At 32.4% G+C, this 24573-nt stretch overlaps 1 protein-coding gene across 2 annotated transcripts in view; it reads left to right on the forward strand.

Annotated features, from left to right (window-relative positions):
- LOC124359888 (vacuolar protein sorting-associated protein 13A-like) overlaps positions 1–24573 on the forward strand; it is a 119884-nt gene that overhangs the window by 72596 nt on the left and 22715 nt on the right. For both annotated transcript variants that reach the window (XM_046813004.1, XM_046813005.1), the window contains exons 40-55: positions 1019–1161; positions 1261–1421; positions 2738–2940; positions 4556–4676; positions 5067–5282; positions 6490–6705; positions 8082–8245; positions 9284–9470; positions 10523–10648; positions 11576–11722; positions 11855–11977; positions 16837–17019; positions 19148–19330; positions 21494–21676; positions 22763–22897; positions 23192–23343. In XM_046813004.1, coding sequence (XP_046668960.1) covers positions 1019–1161; positions 1261–1421; positions 2738–2940; positions 4556–4676; positions 5067–5282; positions 6490–6705; positions 8082–8245; positions 9284–9470; positions 10523–10648; positions 11576–11722; positions 11855–11977; positions 16837–17019; positions 19148–19330; positions 21494–21676; positions 22763–22897; positions 23192–23343 — 2643 coding nt within the window. The remainder of the gene's footprint in view (positions 1–1018; positions 1162–1260; positions 1422–2737; positions 2941–4555; positions 4677–5066; positions 5283–6489; positions 6706–8081; positions 8246–9283; positions 9471–10522; positions 10649–11575; positions 11723–11854; positions 11978–16836; positions 17020–19147; positions 19331–21493; positions 21677–22762; positions 22898–23191; positions 23344–24573) is intronic.

Consider the following 24573-nt stretch of genomic DNA (forward strand, 5'->3'; position numbering starts at 1 on the left):
CTAAAAAGGTCTATATGTATGTCTATATGTTCACTTGGGTTTATCTGCACATTATCTCATTAAAATTTTGTCATACAGTAGAGAATTTGTACCACAACTGGTCTATTGAAAGTTCAGTTGAAGGTTGGAATTGTTCACTTCATCTCTTAGACCAGAAGTAAATTACAAGAGCCGAAAGTTGATAATTTTTGACAGAAGTAGGGTGTTCAGACCTATAATATATATATTATGTTTATATTTTCTTTATCAGGGTAACAAAGCAAACTCTACTGTGGTATGGTAATTATAATTTATTTAAACCAGAAATGTTTTTACTTGCTTAAAAATTGAAAATAATTTATTGGAACTGAAATATGGGCATGGATCACTTAACTTTGCTAAGTGTATGGGAAGAATATGTGTACTCTTAGTGTATGTTCATAGGGGTGCTCCCTACAGACTTATAATCCTTCTGGCCAGTATTTTCCTGTGACAGGCCATGTTCCAACTATTTTGGTAATTTTTGCAAAATTTGAAGTACTTTTGTAAAATATATTTTAGATATGAACAGTTCATTTTTAAAACTGTGTTATAATGTATAATGTTAGTTGTAATATGCGGACACATGCCAATGCTATACTTTGCTTAAATATTATCGTATCAACAGCAGCTTTATAAGTATAATAGGATAGTATGAACGTAAGAAATAAGCTTCATGTAGTAATTTATTTGTATGCCGTTATTTATTGATAAAACTATAATTGTAAAAGTTTTGCTTATTAAACTCCACTTCTTTCATTTATGATTGTTAGATTGGAAATAAACTGATTTTGGCATAAAAAATCACTAAACTTTTCTTCTTTTTAATGACACATTCTCAAAGAAGAGTGATTTTATTGAAACAAAAATCATACATTGCATGATTTTTGCCATATTTTAGAAAAGTAATACCACACATTAAGTAGTATGAGTTTAAGTTATACCAAAGTGGTATATCGTGTAATTATTTTGTAAATAAATAAGTAATGAACTGTTACAGCTTTGAAGGTGGATTCTCCATGTCCTCCAATCTGACACAGGGCAAAGGTGATGTCCTCTCCCCACTCATGAGATTCCCCACGGAGACTGTGGCTAAGTTGTACAACAAAGTCACTGATCAGCGGCTGCGAATAGAGATACCAGGTATCAGCAGTTTGAAGTAATCTCCATCTTAGTGATAACATCTATACTCAACTTCGTTCTTGAGATTGAATGATGCAATAAAATAATTATGTGCACTAGGGTTCGAGAAGCTGGAAGTGTTGTGTCCAAGACGCACAGTGAGCAAGGTACACCTGCTTCATCCCACAGACAGCAACAAGACAGGCGCTCGCTACCACCTGGTCACCAACTTGGAGAGCAGCGAGTGGGGCCTTAACATCACTGTGCGCTCTCCCCTCCAGGTAAACTCAACAAAAATACTTGATGTTTAATTTGTACGTTTAGATTTAACTATAGTTATTTTTTTTAATGTATCAGAAAATTGTTTTTAAAGAAAAGAGTTTTTATTTATTATTTAAGTACCAAGAGTCAGAATTTGGACTGTAACAACTATTTGTTGAACCAGGTAAGTGATTGATCAGCTGATACAGACCTATTGTGACCTGTATTCTGTAGTTCAGTTTTAATAATTAGTGTTGTGTTTAGTTTTTATTAAGTGCATGTTTTAGAGTTAGTGAAGTTGACACAAAACATGGAGGTTGTGATTCCTGATTTATGCGTGTCACAACGCTCTGGTACAATTTGTTTATTTTGACATAGATTTTAATCATGTGTTAGGTTAGTTGTTACCTGAAGAAGAGATCAGATTCCAGATCTCGAAACATAGTGTTAAATCAATTAGAGTTTATGATGAGTGAATCGTTAACTGATTTGTTTTGCTTTAGAGATAGCCCTTTTGACAGCTTCTTAAAATTCTTAAACCTAATCTTATCATTTACACCTATTTTTCCATTTATCATAGAGAATCAACATATATGACCTCATACGTTCAATTTCAGGAGGGTACCATGTCAATTTCGGTTTTTTGTTAGCTTTACTTTTAACATTAACAAGTAAACAATATATATTAAAATACGATGTTAAAATATTTAAGAACATTAAACAGTTTTCATTTACATCTAAATTATCATTACATAATCCCAATATTCACAACAACTGAGAGCTTCCTTAAGATAACTTATTTTAACAGGTGAAATGAGATGCCTCATTTTTATCTTAGAACTATACTTATCCCTGGATTTTTTTATCACTGAACAATGGCAAATGTCTGGAAATGTCCTGTCTCCTTTACAACAAAATCACATTAGGCTCAGATACAAGCTTGGAGAAAAATAATAGAGCAATAAAATATAACTTTCTCTCATTACCACACAATATAGGTGACAAGGTAAGTCTGCACCTTCCTTTTTATTGTTTTTCATTTAGATCTGTAAAATTATATTATTATTAAGTGTTTAAGCTTTTCTCGGCTGATAGGAAGTTCTTTTTTACTTTATGGCCTATTTATGGATACAGCAGTGAAAGGATTATTGGAAAATATCTCTTTAGTTGTAATATACAATATTTTACCTCTTCTAACCAAAAATGAGTTACTGGATGGGGAGTAAAACAGTAAATGATACTGTACGAATTGTATAACTTTACTACTACTATTTACTAATTGATCGGTAAATTCATAATAAATCTTTGCTATCATGTTATCAAATTATTGTTGTAGGTTCGGAATGAGACATCTTATGCAATGGGTGTTTACTACAAGAAGCCTGTTCTAGAGGCTTTGGGCCTTGAACATATTGGTGAATCTATGAACCCATTTGAAGACACAAACCGCATCGCAATAGTGGAGCCGGACGAGACATACAATGTTCCTCTTCATGTTGCATATCATTGCAAGCTTTACATATTGCCTGCTTATGTGGAGTAAGTAAACATTTTGTGCATTTCTGTATAAAAATATCTTTTATGGCACAATTTGAAGAGGGGTGTATATTTTGTGTGGGTGTCGTTATGAAATATTTTATGTTCCAAGATATATTTGTAGTTATTACAGCTAAACCATAAAAAATTGTTGCTATGATAAATCTTTAATGTCTTGCATATTATTATATTAAAAATTAAAGGATTCGGAATCCCATCATCTTGAAAATGATTCTTAAATTCAAAGCAATTATAAGCACAAAATTTGTTCAAAAATACGTATGTAGAACACTTTTAGGGGATCATAACCTCTCTCTCTCACTCTCTATGTGTGTGTGTGTGTATATATATATATATATATATATATATATATATATATATATATATATATATATATATATATATAAACTATAACAATAGTTTTTACTCATATTGCAAATTATTTTCAAAATTATGTTGTTGCCATCTAAAGACCTTCTTCTTCTTCTTCTAAAGAGTGGTCTATTGCCATGCACTTAAGCCTCAAGGGTCTTTTGTGCACCCCGGAAGCCCTAAAGACCTTATTAGGATATTAATAAACTTATGAGAACAAAATTAGTTGTAAAATGAATAAAGAATACTAAAACCATTTCCACTTTTGCTTTACAATGGCTATACTTTATATTTATAACCTTTTGAAAATTTGAATGACTGGTACCTTCAAACGGAGGTAAAAAATTAATGTGAATAAAAGTTGTTTTGAATTGCTCAAACGTTTTTAAGAAGCTTTTTATCGTTGCTAATTATTGATATCTGAGATATAAATGTTGATCTTATGCAAAATGGCAGCATCATTAAAAAATCTATTGAATAAGCATGCATAGTGAAATTATTCAAGATACATCTAGTACAATTGATTAATCATGTATGCTTGTATTAACATAATTTTTGAATAGTAAAAAATTTTTATGAACTTGAAATCTTACTAAACATAAAAAACTGAATAATAACAACATTTGTTCTTATAGAGTAATTCAGGAATTCTAAAGCATTTTTTAATTCTGTTCTACAGTCCTTAATTTCTAAACCTTTTATAATTTAAACTCTAATAAATTTAATTCTCCATATAATTTCAAATGCCTTTGAATCTTTGAATTGCTATCATGTTTAAATATTTTGGGTGGCATAATTCAACAAAAATGTGTAATTGTTAGATAACACTGACATTGAAGTTTTGTAAAGTTTCTGTTGTTAAATAAACACAAGAAATTAAAAAAAATAATAAAAGTTGTTTTAAATTGTTAATTATTTTTAAAAACATATTACCTTTATTCTGTATTATGTAGTAGCCAAGATAAAAACGTCTGCTATAAATGGAGGGTATTTGAAGTGTTATTACACTTTTTGCATTTACCATGTGAGCAAGTGTGGACTGTGGTGTGAGGATTTGGTAGCTGACCTCAATAAACCAAGTGATATAGATTCTGTATTTTATGGTTGTTAACGAGTTGTTACATTTGCAGCAGTTACCATGTGAGCGAGTGTGGACAGTGGTGTGAGGATTTGGTAGCTGACCTCAATAAACCAAGTGATATAGATTCTGTATTTTATGATTGTTAACGAGTTGTTACATTTGCAGCAGTTACCATGTGAGCGAGAGTGGACTGTGGTGGCAGGACCTGGCAGCTGACCTCAATACACCGAGAGATATATTTTGCATTCCTAAAGAAGAAAAAGATCAAACTGTATTCTCTGTTCGTGTAAGTTTTACTTTATTTGTTGTATTACTTTATTGAGGTTTTATTGTAATCTTAAAAAAATCAAAGACTGTATAAATTATTTTCAAGTCCATAAAAAGGAATAGTTCTATTTATTTAGAAAGTTAGGTAACCGGACAACAAAACATTATCATGAGAAGTAATTAGTAGGTTTTCTCAATTCTTTGATATCAATTAATTAGTCAACTAGGAACTGGATCAGCATGGAACCAACAGATAGCACGAGCAATATAGTTAAATTTAAATATTTTAGTACCATACAACTGAGCTTATTTGCACTAATAATACAAATGAAGCAAAATGAGAATTAATGTTCATATTTATGTGTAGATTTGATTTTTGTAGCTATTAGTTTATTGGATTTTGTTACAGGCTCTTTGTGAAGAAGGAGTGGCAACGAGTCGAGCATCTCGTTCAATACCCAACTATCTGATACGTCTGCTACCTCCCCTAGCTGTACATAACCGTCTTCCCTATGCTGTTGAAGTAAAAATTCCTTCAATAAAGTATGATGTGCGCATTGAAGCTGGCGAGAAAGCCAATATATACTTCTTGAACCTTCTAAAGATGCATAAAATTGTTGTTGAAGTGAGTATGTTTTCAGATAAAAATAACTCTTTATTATTTATTAGAATTTGTTCATTTAATTCAATATTTTAAGCAAAGTACAATCCTAAAAACGTTTGTAAAACTGATGAGCATTATTCATTTCATGATTCCTTATTTGATGCGAAAAGTACATATTTTATTGTCCTTGAACTTTTGCTATACTTCATGTTTTGGGGTAGTAATATACTACATAATGTAATAGTTTAGCATATGGCTTCAACAAAATAGAGATAATGACGTTGTTCCGGCAAGAAAATTGTTTTAACAATGTCTGGTAAAGGCACTTCACTATAATAATATTATTCTCTTTCAACTTCTGCTTGGCTGTCATTTTTCTACATAAATGTAGCATTTCTATAACTTGGAGTAATCAATAATAATAACCACAACTATAATTAACCAATTCAATATAGTTAAAACAACAATCTGCTTTAAATAAGTAACTATATTTGTTGAAATAAATAATAAAAAATTATCAAATTAAATATTAGTCTGTGTTAACAAGATTTCCAAGAATATTTTATAGCAAAAATTAAAAATTTATGAAGCTGTGAAATTATGTGAATATATGAAAGTGTTTCTAGTAGCAATTAAGGTGATGAGATCAGTTTTGAGTTTAGAACAATTTTCTGTTTGTTAAATTCATGGTTCTTTAAAATAAATTCTCTCTGAATACAGAAAAAGTAGAAAATATATTTTATCACTCTACATAAGGTTGCAGGCATTTTAAGTAGGTCTTATTTATATCCTGATAAAAATAGACCAATACCCCTTATGTTATTTTTAGGAGTATAATTTATACACTAGAAAATAATTAACTAAAGAAAAAAGTTATATACAACATATTTTTTTATATGACATATAAAAGTCATTTATAACATGTAAATGTAACGACCACAGCGCCTTGGCCATCCCTGTGTGCAAGTTCGGCTAAGAAAAACTCAGCGGCACTGGCACGGCCGGCTGCACAATCTACAGCTGTCAAAGGGTTAATTTCACTTGAATATACAAAAATGTTGTTTTCTACTTTTGTATATTCAGAGAAGTTATATTAAAGGGCTAAATTTAAAATTTTCCAAACCAAACATCGATTTCATTGCTTTAACAAAAGAGTAAGATAGCAACAGCTTAATAAATACACTGAATAAGTAACAAGCTTCAATACAAATGTTTTGTTCTCCTCCAGGTGCCTGCCTATCTCGGTATTCCCTGGATGGGGTCATTCAGTTTGAGTCCTGACTTGGAAGAGAAAATAGTTGCCATGGCAACAGAACACGATACAGAAGGTGGCAACAAACAGTTGGGCCTTAACATCAGAGTGGAACGTAGTGAGACATGTGATGTTATGGTCCATGCTCCGTACTGGATCATCAACAAGACTGGTCTACCATTGCAAATACGGGTATAAATATTATGTTTATGTTGTCCTCCCTGTTGGTGTGTTGTGTTTTATTGATAGTGGTGTTTATATTATTTTACTTCCTATGTTAGTTAGAAGTATTTGTTTAAAGTATTTTTTCGGTAAGCAGAATTCAAAATTGATTATTAAGTTTACATTAGATACAGGAGTAATGACACAAATTTCTGCATTAACAAATATACATGTAAACTAGTTTTTTTACTTACGGGTACATGGTCTTGACTATCATCTAAGTTTTCTGGGTGACACCGTATCGAAACATTATTAACACTTTAATCTAAATCTTTAGATTTTTCAGCCTCAGTACTGAGAGCCGTCATCCGTTGACAGATGATAACCAAAACTGCCAATAATACACACTCTTTTATACTGGTATTTTTTCATTATTTCTAAAATTTATCAAATTTTGCTATTCTTATATTTTTTTAACAAAAAGCTTTTAAGCTTTATTCTGCTCATCCTTATGGGTCACTAGCCTGGATGAAGATCTTATCAAACAGAATAAGAGAATCAGATAATAAGTATCCATAGTATATATGTTTTGTCAAATTCTATTACATGATTAGTTTTGTAATCGTGTTCTGCTATTTTTTTCATGTTTAGAGTGCCTAACGTCTTTACAAACTGTTGTAGATATTGAGTGTTTTGTTTTCCCAAAGCAGCCTGAGCCACAACTATAAGGAATGCCATAGAGTCCAAGCATCTTTACAAACTGTTGTAGATATTGAGTGTTTTGTTTTCCCAAAGCAGCCTGAGCCACAACTATAAGGAATGCCATAGAGTCCAAGCATCTTTACAAACTGTTGTAGATATTGAGTGTTTTGTTTTCCCAAAGCAGCCTGAGCCACAACTATAAGGAATGCCATAGAGTCCAAGCATCTTTACAAACTGTTGTAGATATTGAGTGTTTTGTTTTCCCAAAGCAGCCTGAGCCACAACTATAAGGAATGCCATAGAGTCCAAGCATACTCAGACTTTTATAGGTCTCATTCAGTTTCAATGTTTTAATTTGCTTGTATACTATCTTGATGAGTTTGCCACAGTGTTTTTAATATCCAAATAGATTGGATGCTTAGTACAACTACTGTTCTAACCGTTAGGATGGTTATGTTTACAAAAAAACATTAAGATAGGAAAAGATCTTTTAAAGATCACTAGGAGTGCCAACTGAAATGAAAATGTTAACAAAGTCAAGGGAACTCTTTTGGGACTTATGCAGATTATTAAATGTGCATGTGCTTGTGATAAATACTACCACACTTCTGATAGAAACAATTTTTACATATATTTATACCATCAAATATTATATTTTTCTCAAGTACAAAGGTTACGTTGGTTACAAAAGTAAACTGTTGTAGGCTTCACTGTCTGACGTGGTATATGAGGCTCAGAGTGAAGAGCCCCTTCTATTCTGTTACCGTAAGCAGCGTCGCCGATGTGTACGGCTCCGAGCTTATCATTCTTCCTGGTCTTCAGCATTTTCCCTGGATACAGTTGGCTGCTCTGGCCTTGTTGTCTGCAGGTATTGGAGATAAATGAATTTCAACTTTGGATAAAATAAACAAACTGCAAATAGATTTCTAAGAACCAATTGATTGTTTAAAATATTCATACAGTTCTTAAGAAACTATTGCTCAGAAAAATCTAATGTATTTTGAGACGGAGATAATCAAATACATGTAAATATTATTATTTCATGTCCTGTTACATAAGGCACTGACCAATCAGACTATGATGACATAAGTGGTTGTTTAATTTTTCTTTTGAAGACAGGAATACACTGACTGTGATTTTGTAAATTAAAAATATTATATAGTGCAATTTTCAAATATTATATAGTGTAATTTAAAAATATTATTAATGAAAAATCTGGGGAAAAAGATAAATTTTGCTAATTGAATGTGTTTTTCTATATTTTACTCATTGCAAATATAGATACACATAGTCATCATTGATGACTGAATACATAGTGATTCTCTTCAGATCCATGGTCCTATAGGATATTTTAGAAAGAGGTATAATTTATTTAGAATATTTACTCATCAAGAGATGTAGTTGCAGTTATCTATGACAAAAAATGAAAGCATGGGCTTCTCATGAAATGAACTCAGATTATTTATAATACTGATAAACACAATAATGTTATGAATGATAGAAAACATCTTGTTCCATGGCTTTATGAGTGCCCCAAATAAGAGATTGTCACGGGTACTACAAAAACTACCAAATAGTTTCTCTTCACAGATGAAATCGTGATAAATGGAAGATCAGCGAGGGTCTTCTTATAAAGCTCATGATGTCCTGGAGTTTTTTTTTTACCTGAACATGATTATTATGATAAATAAAGTATTGGTATAAAAACTCACTTAGTTCCAAGATATTCCTATTTTATCTGAATCACTATATTTTACAGGACAACCCATCTGTAAGAACAACAAATTCTAAAATTTTCTCAGTCCCAATTCTTAGTCAAACACTGTCTTAAAGTTTGACTTATGAACCCAATTTTTTATATTTCCTTGCAATATAAATGCACTACTGAATGCAGCCATCTGTGTAGGGATCGTGAGAGGAAACGTAGATACAGGATTCTTCTCACAGTCAGTTTGGCCTGCTCTTCCCCACATCTCACCAGGATAGTTACGTTATTGCCCAACTTCCTGGTAACCAACGAGAGCCGGCGCCCTCTACGCTTTATGGAGGACAATGAACGAGCAGACCTCTGGATTGATCTTGCTCCCTCTCAGGTCAGAAATGTGTTCAATAACTGAGTTTTCATATTTAAAAATTAAAGAAAAAGCCTTGGTACATCACTGAAAACCCACACTAAAAAAGGTCAAATAAAGTACTAGAAGATAATAATGAAGTTCAGAAGTTTTTAGTGTGCTAGAATGTTTAATAGCTTTAAAAACACTTTTTGTGTTAACAAAACAATATAATGTTAATTGTTATTATCAGTGCTCGATTCATAGAACTAGAGATAGTGGAATTGATCTCTAAAAGTTTTGGCAATATGGGATACAGCCCTAAAATAAAGGAAGTCCAGGGGCCAACCTCCGAAAAACTTAATGAATCAAATCAGTGTTTTTATGCCTTCTGTTAGCAAACTGATTGTCACAAGGTCAATACAATGTCTGTAGACAAACTGACTGTCACAAGGTCGATACTAAGTCTGTAAACACACTTAATTTATTCAAAAAGTGTCTACTTTTGGCACTTGTAATCTTCTTCAAGCTTAAGTTATTCTCGATGCAATCCCAATCAAGAAAACAAACATTAGTTAGCCTTAAATGTACTTAAGTCAAAAAGTGCCTACTTCCGGCCATTATAATCTACTTCCAGTCTAAAGTATTTTCATTGACATAGTAGCATTTGAATTTTTTCTCCGTTCAATAAAATATATACATACATAGGTTTGGAATGTCTTCTTTGACCAAAAAGCATCTATTTCGATTCATAGTAATGTATTTGCTGTTTAAGGTATTTTCAGAGTCGTACAAGCATTTATCTTAAGTAGTCTGTTACATACTAGTGCATAATACACATTCGTATCAAATTTCACCTTTATAGGATAGTGGGAAGTTGAAAAACAATATATAGTTCTTCTAGGGCCTGCAACCATACTTCAGCCCTATGGGTGGTTGATTTTCATTAAAAATTTTCACCTTCTCTGTTGATAGCATAAGGCTCGAGTATTTAAAATGCAATTGTTCTATGTCACTGTGAATGTGAAACTAGGGTTCTAGGGCTTGCAACCCTATTTAAACTACCTACTTTATTGTTCTCTTTTGTTTTCCAGTGTGTTCCGTTCTGGCCAGACACAGACTCAATGAGAATGTTTGTCAAGTTTCGAGATAGTAAAGTTGTCTCTCAGCATTTTCCCATTGCCAACCTTCACCAGACGGTTCTCCGCATGGACAGAGGAGTAAGTGATTGTGTTATTTTATATTAAAATAGTATATTGATGATGAAAACATTGACAATAATTTGACATATAAGATAACGTTGTAACAGAAAAACACTGACATGAAAACATTTTCATTTTAAAGACATCTTTTCTTATAGGATTAACATATTTAAATCTCAATTGAAAGAACTATAACTTTTCATTGTTATAATAGTTTTTCACATTTTTAGGTTTTTTTAATTATGTTATTTTTTTACTTTAAGTTAACATCCATAGCACTAATAGCATCAAAAGTAAAATAGATTGAGAGCTTCAGACACTACATTTCAGATAAATGATTTGTTTCATAAGCAAATACAAATACATCATGTAAGTTTTAACTAGAAATACAAAAATGTTAGTTAACAATTATGAGGATATTTATTATAGGTCAGCAACTTACAATAATTATACAGTATATATTATGTGAACCTAAGTGATCAGTGGCCCAGAATCATAAAGACTGAACATTCTAAACAAAAGATTTTCGTCCATTTCAGACACGAGACTACACATGTGTGATAATAAAACATTCTAACAATTGGTTTATAAAGGATAATTAATTTAAATGTTGTCTCAATTTACAAATGACTACAAAATTGAAATAATTGAAGGTTTCTATCACACATGTAAAGAGAATATATCACTGTAGAATCATTAGTAAATTAAAATAAATAAATTTCATATGAAGAAAACATATACAATCAACAACCTTATTAATTGCTTATCTTTATGAAGAAAAATGGATGTAGTAAAATAGTCATATTTATCAACTAATTATACTCACTGGAGTCATTTTGTCTTTTCTGATTAACAATTATTAGTGCATCCTAAGTGACAAAGATTTATTTGTAATTTCAAATGGTACAGTTAAGGAAGAACAGTTACGATATTTGTTACATTTAGTGCGGATTGTGTGTGGAAGTGAGTGGTGGGGGGGAGCGGCCTTTCCACATCATATTCCGCTCTTACCAGCTGGGAGACGCACCGGTCAGAGTTGACAATCTATGTGAGGATCTCTTTCTTAAGATACATCAACAGCAGCTTGGTCAGGTGAGATATATTATGTCTTATAGTCTTGTACTAAATAAATAACAAACTTAAATTAAAGATAGTTACTCAAATAACTGATTCAAGATACGAAAAAGTTTATGAAAATACTCTTAAATATTGTACTTTTTGCAGGTGGCTCTCTTGAGTCCATACCAGTCAATGTTATACACCTGGGATGATCCATCAAAGGAGCGTTGTTTGTTGTGGAATGTGTATAACAAGAAATGTAAAGGATTTATTGCAGACTTTAATAAGGTAAGAATTGGAGTTTGTTAGTCACAAATAAATGTTTTAAAATTGAGACTCTTTTGAAAAAAGTGTACAAGGTGTGTTAAAAAAATCTGATCCTACTCTGCAAAAAAATGTATATATCCATTAACATATTTTAACAAGTGATCTTCAAAATAATTCACTTAAGACTCCAAACACTTATTAATAATAATAATGTTGTCTTTATTTTCATCAAGCATTTCTCAGTTACATACAGAACAACTGCTTTTCAGAACAACTATCGTCACATACAACATATACATGAAAATGAAATACAAATAAATAAAGAAAATCTATACATTAAGCAAATTCTGCCTCATCTTATTCTTAAATGTAGCTATCGAACATTGTTTCACGGTTGGTGATAGGTCGTTGTACAATTTCGGGCTGAAATAAGAGTTGTACAATTTCTCCAGAAATGCTATTCCCGTAGGCTGGGAAACAGTTGGCGAAAACGGACAGGACTAGTGACTGCATGATACGTAGTTTCGCAGACTCAGGTAAAAGATCTTTAAATCTGTAGAGTCCCCTCAGTCTACCGAGTGCTCGTTGACAGGCATGCGTGACATGGTCAGAGAACGTGAGGCCGCTGTCTAGCACAACACCAAGATTCCTCGCCCTATCAAATACAGCCAAACTCTGGCCATCAAGCCTCACCATCACTCCTCTTTCACTGAGGGACTGCTCAATGTTGTGTGGCGCCGTATGCAACACAGTGCACTTGCCTATGTTTAGTTTCAACCCATTCGCCATTGACCACCCCAATATTTTTTCAAGGTCGACATTGATCATATCAATGGTTGACACCATCTGCGATGGCTCATAAGACAAGTGCAGCTGCGAGTCGTCAGCATATAAATGAACTGTGCAATTTTGCACACAGCTTGGCATATCGGCTGTGTACATATTGAACAGAATAGGTCCTTGGCAACTACCTTGAGGAATGCCTCGATACTTCACAAGCGGGGTTGACGTTTCACTCCCTAAACGCGTCACCTGCAGCCTGGAGTCTAAGTATGACCTTATCCAATTGACTACGCTCAAGTCAAAGCCACAATAGCTCATCTTCGCTAAAAGCATCTCATTGTCCATTGAATCAAAGGCCTTAGAATAATCCAACATAACAATGGAGTTATATTTACCCATGTCTAATCATATCACTAAAAAGATTTGTCAGGGCTGTACATGTACTATGATTGCGCCTGAAGCCCGATTGCAGCTTCGGTAAAATATCCGATGTTTTCATAAAACTGTCTATTTGTCGAATGGCAATCTTTTCCAGTATCTTAGACATGGCTGGGAGTATTGAAATTGGCCTTAGCTGGTCTACCTGATTGGCAGCTTGCCCTTTCGGTATTGGCCGAACAATACTTGTTTTCCATGACTTTGGAAACACGCTGTCAACCAGGGAAACGTTTACCAGGTGTGTAATGGCTTTGCCTGCGTAGGGGCTCACTGACTTGATCATGTCAATCGAAATTTCATTGCTGCCCACAGCTTTAGGTTTTATTTCATTCATTGCCGAAATAACATCTCTTTTACTGACAGCGTAAAACTTAAATTTATCTCTAATTTCTTCTCGGCCATTGGTTGCAAAAAAATCCCATACGCTTTTATCAATCTTCGGGCCAGCTCCCATGTTTATAAAGTATTCATTGATCTCATGCGCTTTAAGTTCAGGTGGAATGTTCGAGCAAACCCTTGTTTCTACAATATCATTTTTTTTAAGGCATGTCCAGAACTCCTTTGGATTTTTTGAAGAGGATAGCTTATCAGAAAAAAATCTCTTTTTTGCCATTCTGATCATATTATTCAGTCGGTTTCTTATTTCTTTGTACCTCTCCCAGTCATCTATATGCCTGTACTTCCAATATCTATTTTGCAACTTATTTTTAACCTTCATCATCTTTCGAATGTCATTGTTTCGCCATGGGGCTTTTTACTTGGACACTTTCTTACATACTACAGGGGCAATTTTGTCATATACTTTCCTAATATTATTTGTTATCCATGCCTCCACAGTATCGACGTCTTGTTCGTTCAATATATCATCCCAGTCACAAGCCGCTATCTCGCTTATAACTTTTTCTGGGTTAAAGCTGCTAAAATCTCTATATTTAATAAATTTGTGTTCTATTTTGTTCTTTGTAACCCCAACAATGCAATAGGTTAACTTGTGATCTGTAATGCTTACACCCCTATGATCCTTAATACTCGAGACATCCACGACGCCGTTCCTCTTGACCTCAACCGACCTGTCCACAATGATGTGGTCTAACAATGTGGCTGAGGTTGGGGCTCATTGACAATCTGTGACATATTGGATTCGGCTGTAATATCGAGATACGTTGCTTGTTTTTGACATGAGATCAACATTCATATCTCCTAAACATATCACACCCCTTACTTCGATTGCAAAATCCATGAACAGAGAGTGAAACAAAGAAGCGAGACAGGTATGCCTAACAATGGGTGGTCTATAAGCCACACACAGCCCGAGCCTCTCTCCCCTCAATTTCAAAACGACACAAATCGCTTCTATACCAGGGTCAAGCTGATTCATGATGGAGTGCTGTTCAAATTAAATGCCATCTTTTATATAGATAGCTATACCACCGCCTCCTTCCTCCCCATCGGCATCATTTGCATTGGAGTTTCGGTCACAGCGCAACATCTGATAACCAGGCAGTGAATAGTTATTCTAGTGCTCCTGCCATTTTTGGAAGCAAGGCTTTGAGTCCTCTTCCGCAATGGACATTGGTTAAACTGTTACATTCACCATTATGCCATTCCTGATCACAAATTGGAATTGGAACCCTTTAAGGGAGGGAATTCACCCACATTTCATCACCTGTTTTATCAGCGAGCATTAAACTGCCTGCAGGTGACAGTTACGATATCGAGGTCATGTGACCAGTCTGTTGATGCACATAATAGTTTACTGTATCTCACAACATGTACCAGTTATTAACTGGACGAATAATACTCCAGCTGTTTTCTTGTGCAATAAAAAATGTAAGTAAGGTTAGTTAATTTTTAACACACCATGTACAATATAGTAACAGTAAACATTCCAGATATTGCAATTAGTCATACAATTTTAACCTGGAATCACTCGTGCCATTAGAAAACATCTTACCATTTTAATATTTTTGGCCATAAAACCTAAAAAATTAAGTCTAAAAATTAAGCCACACTGTGCTTTTTGCCTTTTGCGCAAAAATATATACACACTGCAAACCTGCAGCTACTATTTATATCTGTAAAAATCGCACTGCAAAAACTGTTCTAACATGTCATGACCATGAAGAAATTGAAAGAATAAATGAAGAACACTCATATAAGTATTATTATATAATAACAATTATTGTATTTAGTTTATTAAATGCTAATGTACGTTACTCTAAGTCAATTAAAATTCTTGGTTACAAATAATAAGTAAGTGTAATGTAAAGTATTGTTAGTAACTTTTTAAGAAAAAATGTTTTTGTCCACAAAAATAAGTAATATTAAATCTTGCAATCATCTTTTCAGATTCAGATTCTTTATTGGCTATTAAGTAACACAAATTACAATAAGCTTCGTCAAGTTAATACAGCTAAGTCATAATATTACAACAATAAATTGTATATTAAAGATTACAACAACATTCAAATTGTTAGATCATTAAATATTCTTCAGTGGTATAAAAGCATTTTCTTCTTAACCAACTACATATCACACTTTTGTATTTATTACAAGGTAATTGCCTTACTGCTAATGGTAACTTGTTAAACAGTATGTACTGTTGAAATTTAAAACTTTTATGAGTCTTGTCCAACCTAACATTTGGGGTCACTCAATTAAGGCATTGTCTGGTCTCATAATTATGATACAAACAGTGGTTATTAAACATACCAAAATGTTCTTTAACATGTAGCAGATTACTGTATATATAATACATGCAACTCAATGTCATGATGTTGAGATCAGGAAAAGAAGCTCTACAAGAGTCAGAAGCTGATAAACCAGTGATAGCTCTTATTGCCTTTTTTTTGCCAAACAAAAGCTTTTTTGGCTGCACTTGAGTTGCCCCAGAGTCTTACACCATAGTTGAGTTGCGAATGAAACAGACCAAAGTAGACCATTAACAAGCTGTTTCCAAACGGACACATGATCTTAACTTTCTTAAGAGACAAGTTACTCTAGATAGTTTTTTGCAAAGATAGTTGACATTTGCATCCCAGCTCAGTTTAGTGTCAAGATAAATACCCAACAGCTTGACAGGATAAAAATAAGGATCATACAAAATGTCTATATTATGTTTTAGTGAGAATAGTATATGTTCAGTCTTACTCTCATTAATCATTAGGTTATTTACAGTATATTTTATTTGGTTATACACAAATGTTAGAAGAAATCTAATATGTGAGTAATCGTGTGATTATCTTACATGCGAGTGCTCTTGGGTTAAATCAGTTTAAAGTATAAAAATATAGATAATTTATTTAAGAATATTTTTTTAGTAATTATCCAATTGTATCCCTTTAATTTTGACATGTTAATTAATTGTAACTAACCTCTAAAGTTTCTGATTTACATTGTATCAAATTGTTGCCAACACAATAATTAAATGCTTGAAATATTTTGGGCTCAATGTTCAGATCTATTCCTTAGTAAAACTAAAGTATGTATTTCAATATAACATCTGTTAATTGAATTGTGTTACCAATATTTTGACACAGTGTGAACTGGAAAATGTAGATGTTAATTGTGACACAGGTGTGAAGCCAAAGAACTAAGATTAACTAGTTTTTGTTGCAATGAACATGTGAGACAGGTTAGAATGTATGTGTGTTATGAAGGATGGGTACGGCCAGGAGAGAGTGAGTTTCCACATGGTGAAACAGCAGTCCTCTGTGCCTGCCACCCCGACTGTCACTGTTACTGCTAAGCTGTCTGCTAGCCTCAAGCGGCTATCTACACCACCCCAGGATGAGAGTAGTAGCAGTGATGACAGTGAGTCCGATGAACTGCAGCGTCCTCAGGTCAATACTATTTACAAGTACCAGTTTTCTGTGTTAATTTGCTTTGGAACACTGGACAACTAACTGATAAACTGCTATCAACCTTTTTTTCAAGGAGAGGCAGGAAAATGCTTTTACACACACAGGTAGCCAGCCTGTAGTGTGGGACTCCTACTTATGTAGAATACCCACTAAAAACCTCCTCTACTCTTAGGATTCTAGCCTGAAAACCACTTATCACTTTAAACTTCAGCTAGGCCTAATTTTGGTTTATGCCCACACCTGACTAGCCGTTCGGATCTTGGATCTGTCCCGCATTCCGGTCTAGATCAGTCTTTTTGGCGTGGAGTATACCCTGTGCAAAGCTGGACCAGCACCACCAGTAGTCCTCTCCCTCCAACATCCGGTCAAAGACCGTGTCCACTGAAATCATACTGAAAGTTTGAGTTACTTCAAGGCGGGGCCTTTCCCAATGCGGGCAGCAGAAGAAAGTGTGTTCCGCATCGTCGGGAACGCCTGAGCAATAAATGCAATTCGGCGAAACGCCCTTTCCCATCCGGTGTAGGTACGACCGGAAGTAGCCGTGACCACTCAAAAACATTGTGATGTAGTAATCCACCTCCCCATGCCGCCGTTCTACCCACGGTTGGACTTGTTTGGCTTTGAAAGTTAACATCATCATTGTTGTTCCTATGAAATAATTTATAATAATACTTAACACAGTATATTTCAATATTCTTAAGTATTTAGAACCATACTACATTCATAGAACATACAATTTCTAAAAATTTCTTCTTAAAAATAGTAACTTAATTCATAAATGAAACAAGTTGAGTTTTTCGTTACTGGCTTTTCTTACAGGATAAACGTTAAAATGTTTTTTGTTATTTGTTTATAACCATTTTTATTTTTTAATAAATAAAAATATTTAAAAGATAGAGATTTTTAGTTTTAATTTAATATTACCAGAATTACATGTATGTTGCCATCAAAGTATCGTGATTAAAGAGCTATTAATTATTTGTATGGATACAATCCCAAGTGGGTGAGTAAGGCCACCAGCTGGATAGTTTGACTTGTGAACAGATCAGTTACAGCAGTGGTATAACTAATGGAGGATGAGGAGTTAGTAACCCCTCCCCATAATACCTAAAAATACAAATATATTTGTACAAAAGCCATCCAATTGGTTTGAATTCTACAGAAGTTAAATGTTTCAATTTGATGTAATCTTATCTTATTTATTAAAATTTAGATTTACTCAAATTCATCCCATCCCCCAAAGCCAAGTTCTAGCTACACCACTGGATCAGTGTGTCACAAGCACAAATGAGTGGCATCTAAAAATTAATTTTACTATTGCACATATTTATTTATACATATGAATAAATAAATAAACATCATTAGAGAACATTGTTCATATTAAAACAGAAAGGGAAGTAAGAAATACAATTCTTTACTTATTTAGTAATTACTCAATATGTAAAATATCAAAAAAATAAGCATAATTATTAGGATTTTAGGGTGTCATATTATCTAATCCATTTAATTTACTGTGTAACAGAGCATTTGAATAGTTCTCACAAAAGTGATACTAGCTCAAAAGGACAAGTTGTAACAGAAGGACTATCCTGAGGAAAAAACAGGATAATCCGTCATTACAAGACAAATGTCCAAAATCCTACTATCTCTTATAATTTTTGGAACTGTTCTCTTCTGACTGCTGATCTCCTTAAATGTCCCAGTTGTAGTGCCAGATATAGTGCACTTTTTATGAATATTGCACCCCCTTTCATCAATGTTAAAATAGGAGTTCTTATTACCTTATTTTTCCTGATTTAATATTTTGTGGTGCCTGCACAGTAAGTATTTTAGGAATATGGAGTATTCTCCAGTCTCAACATTACCCACTAACAATTATATTATATTCAAGTTGTATGAATTGGTATTTATTGAGGAAATTTAGAAAAATTAATAATGATAAATATAGTTTATTAATCCTGAGTTATGTTTATTAACTAGTTATGTTTTTTTAGTAACTTTAGGGAAAAGGATTTTAATTAATTAATTAAATTTAAATATAATTAAATTAATTTAAGAAAGTTGATTTTATTGAAGAGATATGGTTGTGACTGTTGATATATTTTAGTTGATGAAGAAGACCCGGAAAGACAAGGTGGTAGTGTTTTGGGTGAGCTATCTGGAAGGCCAGCAGAGAGTGTTGTTGTTCACCCAGGACGAACGGGTTGCCTACCATGCCAGAGGAAAGATAGATGCAGAGAAGAGCAATTTGGAGATATTTCTGTCAATACGGGGAATTGGTTTGTCTTTGGTAAGTGATAATTAAACTGTATGTACACGAGAAGTTAATTCTAAATGCTTGAAGCCCTTTTTATAACTTTTGTCCTCCTTGTAGCATTAGCATTGATCTAAACTGGCAATGAATAAAAATGACCAGAATCTCTCCATTGGCCCAATAACATCAATGACTGGTAACTCATCTTATAAACATTCTCAGTTATTATTCTATTGTCTTCTATTTATTTTGGGTTTAGAAATGTATTAATGTTGTACTCTTTGATTTAAACCCATGTTGATATAAATTATCTTCTATAACTGTTATTATACTGTTTATTTTATTTTTTGATCCCAGTCATATCTATATGTCACTAATCCTCCCACGCCAAACATTTACCAGTTAAAACATCCAAAGGCCATGTATTAAACTGCCATGATGACTATTGACTATTGTTCTCAAGTGTGTAACATGTATTCTTAAACAAGCTTGTGAGATTGATGTGCAGAGTCACACAGTAACAACTTGCATATCACTTTCATATTATTGTACATTGAAAGTGTATGTAAAAAATTCATACTGTTAAAATTCTTTTTTTTGCATCATAGTTAATTATTAAATTAAAAATTTCAAAGTAGGCCTATATGTAATAAATAACTTAAATAAACATATTTCTGGAATGAAAAGTTCACTCTGGAATTATTATGTTTGTTTCTTGCTGCAAAATTATAAATGAACAGTACCCTGGAAAGCAACAAATCAGCAAACATTAAACAAGCGAGTGTGGTGGATAGGTGAAATAGTAGATGTACATTTACTCTAACAAAGCTGAACAAACTTAAGACCATATACATGAAATGCCAATACTGTTTTCTTGCACTCAGGTAAATGTAGTTGACTTAAACATATCTCGTAACAGAATCACTGAATGATTAAGATAAAAGTTATCTGAAACTTCACAGATTGAAAAATACAAACATATAAGTGGACATTATATTTGGAGTGATATTATATTCATACTCATAAACATAAAACAACCAGACATCACAAAATAAAACTTTGAGATATGACTGAATTCTCATGAGTGCATTACATCGAACTACCCTGTGAAATTCTTGAGATATGATTAGAGAAAGATGGACACGATTCAAGATACAAGAGCAAGAAAAAAGTACAAAGATCAGAAGCATCCTCAAAAAAAAGGTGGTTCGTGAGTTTGTTGAACTTTTCAAGGAAGTGATGATTTAAAGCAATACTTGACCATATTGTTCAATCACTGAGCCAACTACTGTTAAAAAGGAAATACGAGTTTGTAACAGAACAGTGAAATATTATGAAATCATATTGTTATCGGAAGATATAGTAAACTACTTTATAAACAAAACTATTCACAAAATTCTTAGATATTTTAGTTTCTACACCAATTGAGATCTAAAATTAGAGAGAGTTTTGGGGCACATCTTCACTGCAACACAAGTCATGTAGCAACTTTAGGATAGGCGGGATAGTATAAATGTGCATCCACCGCAGTTAGTGTGTTAAACTGTCTGTTTGTGAATGTGGACTGTAAATTTAATTATTATAATTTCTTTTTAATATATTAACTATGGATAAATAAATAGATTATAGATATTTTATTGACAGAAATAATTACATTAATTTATATTTACAAATGTTAATGAAAATGAAGCAGGTGTCTTTGGTTTTATCACTAAACCAAATTACTACAACAATTCTAAAAAAAATACTATGATAAAACAACTGATACATCTGATAATAAATTGTATATGATTGATTACTGTATATGGGGTTTGTAAAATGTCTGGAAACACCTTAATATTTATTACTGCAGATAAAATCCAAAAACTTTGAACATGCTCTAAGGCTATCATAACTATTTTTAGGTCAAAATGCATTTAAATTTAAAGGATTTTACTATTAGAAGAATACCACAAACCACACTTATATAAGATTCATTACAAAATAAAGACCTTGAAATAAAATAAATATTAAACCTCTAAACGGGCCGCTATGTTATATCGGAAAAATCATTTTAGGAATCACTGTATGATTTTCAGTTTAAAAAAAGAGTATTTGTGTTCTTTGGGACATTTTGATGTATGTATGTATATGACAATATTGTTCAAAAACATAAATAAAGATTTTTGACCATAGACTATTTGGTTTATTTTCAAACAGGTGAATAACACCAACAACATTGGAGTGACAGAGCTGGCTTATGTGAGTGCCAATGACTCGGCTGCTGTATGGGAAGTCAATGTGGCTCATAAGTGGAAGATGCTTACTTTGGAACTGGCATCATGGATAGAGGAAAGATGGCGATTGGACTGCAAAAAAGCACAGATGAAAGAATATGTTCATGTAAGAAAGTTATTCTATCTTTAGTAAAAACAATTTTTAAGTGTATTGTCAAATATTCTTTAGAAATATATTAAAATAATAAGATATTGATTTTAAAATACTTTAGTTTAGATAACAGGGCAAAACTATATAAAATGTTATTATAACTATATGGATTGCTATTTACACCTGTACGTTACATGTACATATTAGATACTCCCACAACATTAGCATCATAACTCTCCAGTTGATTAAAATTTTTTTGGCAACAAACTGTTTTTATATTTCAAATATGCAACATTGAGAAGACATTATTTTCAACAGTTTTACATATTTATTGAAACTTCTATTTCAGCAACCATGACGATTTATTGAATTGAGACTGTTTTATCTGCGACTTCTGTGCAAAACTAACAATATTTCACTTACTCTTCCACTCCATCTCCACAAAGTATTTATTATATGACAGTTATCTTTTATTTCTTTATTTTACTATTAAACTGTGTACAAATCATGTTTTATGATTATTACAATGATCTAGTTTTGAATTAAATTAAACTTTTCCAATATTTTCCTTTTAGCACCTAAAAAAATATAATAAATAGTCAAACATATTGATTCTTTGAGTTAATAATCTTATCATTACTCAATCTTTTTCCTATCTTTTGCTTTTAAAAACACAACAAACAATTTTTCATGCCACATGTTAATTGTTATGTAACTCAGGCCTACATATCACTCCTGCCAATTATAAACTAGATATTGATTTTTCATTATATTATAACATTATATTATATCTGTAGATAGTCAATTATATTATAACAATGTTGTTTTTCCTGGAAATAAATGTACACAGAATTTTATTCCCAACTTTTTTCAGTTTGAGAAGGCTAAAGACTAAGGATTAAGGACTTTGGACAAAATATGAGGCTAGATTCATATAACAAACACTCATTATTGACTCTACATCTTACTCTGGGGTTTAAAAATTATGTCAATAGTCCATTCAGAGTGAAAAAATAAGAAAAAAAAATAACAGCATTTCTCCATAACATTAACTAGCAATATACAATTAGTTCAAATGCTATATAATCTTTATTTCTTTAGGTTGACTTTGAGAAGATGCACATGACAAAACCATTTTTTGGAGAACTGCGTCGGCGTTACAGCCCGGCTTTGTGGGTACAGCATCGAAAATCTCAACATCATACATATCTCCATTTTAAATTACATCATTTACAGGTAAGCAACTCAGTGAATTACAGATTTGATTCATACAAAGATATTTAGAATAAACATGAAGGTATTTCAAAACTCAGCAAAAACAATGATTACCTAATAAAATGTTGCTAAATTCATATACGAATGCCACTACATTATAAATGACACTTGTAGAGATCTTCTAAGAACTCAATTGTTAGTCAAAACTATTTTTCTGATACAGAGAGACAATCAGATGATAAATGCTGTTTTACATTGTACTGGACCCTACTTCTGAAAACTCACTTGTTAGTTAAAACCTTTTTTCTGTTACAGATAGACAATCAGATGATAGATGCTGTGTTTCCCACTGTACTCAACCCTACTCCTGTTTCCCAACATATTGTCCGCAAAGTAGGCATCAAGCCCTGCATTGAGTTTGCAATGATGAAACGACATCGTCCATCTCATAATCAGGATGTTTACAAGTAATATTAAGTTTTTAATTTGTCCTCCTTGCACTAATGACTCTCTTTTAATTAACATCAATCAACTTAGTTTTTATATTGTCCATACAATTGAAAGAAAAACTATTAAAATGCTTAACAAACGTTTAGCTTTCAATTTTCCACTATAACATTTCATGAACACATCTTTTTTATTTATTGAAAATGTGTTTTTAAACATGTAAAATTATTTTACAGTTTACACATAGGTTAAAACATAAAGGAAGTGTAATGAAATTATTATTCAAAATATCGTACTACAACGTTGCATATGTTGTCTTTGAAACCATTTATAGAAAGCATATAGTAATTTTATACATAATAGGAAAAGCTTCTAGAAATGTTCATTTTATGGCTTTCAATTATGGCCAGTTTATTCAGTTCCAATTACAATCACAGTTGTTAATTTTTGGTTTTTATATTGGTACTAAAAGTAATTGGTATAAAATAGTTAAATCATGTTATTTTTTATTTGTATGAGGTGTGAGTGGGAATGAAATATTTAATGTAACTTTAAAAGTAAAGTAGAGGATGTCTTCTTTTATCAGACAAAGTTAGGGCTAAGAAGTCCTCTCTAACACTTAACTTAGGAATTAATGGCTTAAAGGTGACTTCCGAACCACCACCAACAGCCGGGTCACCCATCCAAGCAGCTTTAACGCTCAATGTTAACTTTAAGAGGCTAAATTGTTTTAGTTTTAAAATGTTTAGTTATAAATAAAAGGTAATTGGGCCAAAAAAGGATAACTAGCACAAAGATAATTGTTTTATACTGATTACAATACTGCAGAAAGAGTTATGGATACGAGATTGTAATATAATTTATACAAGATGTTTAGGTAAGGATGTCAGAAACTTTGTGGCAGATATTATTCATCATTCCAAGCCAAAAATGTCCTATAAATATAGGTTGAGAAATGTGTTGTTTACCTGCTAACCACCATTTTATATATTTTATGAAAACATTTATATCTCTAGAACTGGTAAAGCTAGAGAAACTTTGCACACAGGTAGCAATAAATAAGAGGAACATTAAAAAAATAATGATGTAATTTAATTTAATATTATAAAATGGCACCTGTTAAAATGTTTAAATTCAAATAGCAAAAAAAAGTATATTTATAAAAAGTTACAAGATTCCAACTATTTTTTAATTTTTATAACAATTCCAATGGTACCTTACTAAACGAAATCTGTCAGCACATAAGTGAG

The sequence above is a fragment of the Homalodisca vitripennis genome, chromosome 4 (assembly GCF_021130785.1).
Source record: "Homalodisca vitripennis isolate AUS2020 chromosome 4, UT_GWSS_2.1, whole genome shotgun sequence".
Taxonomy (NCBI): Eukaryota; Metazoa; Arthropoda; class Insecta; order Hemiptera; family Cicadellidae; genus Homalodisca; species Homalodisca vitripennis.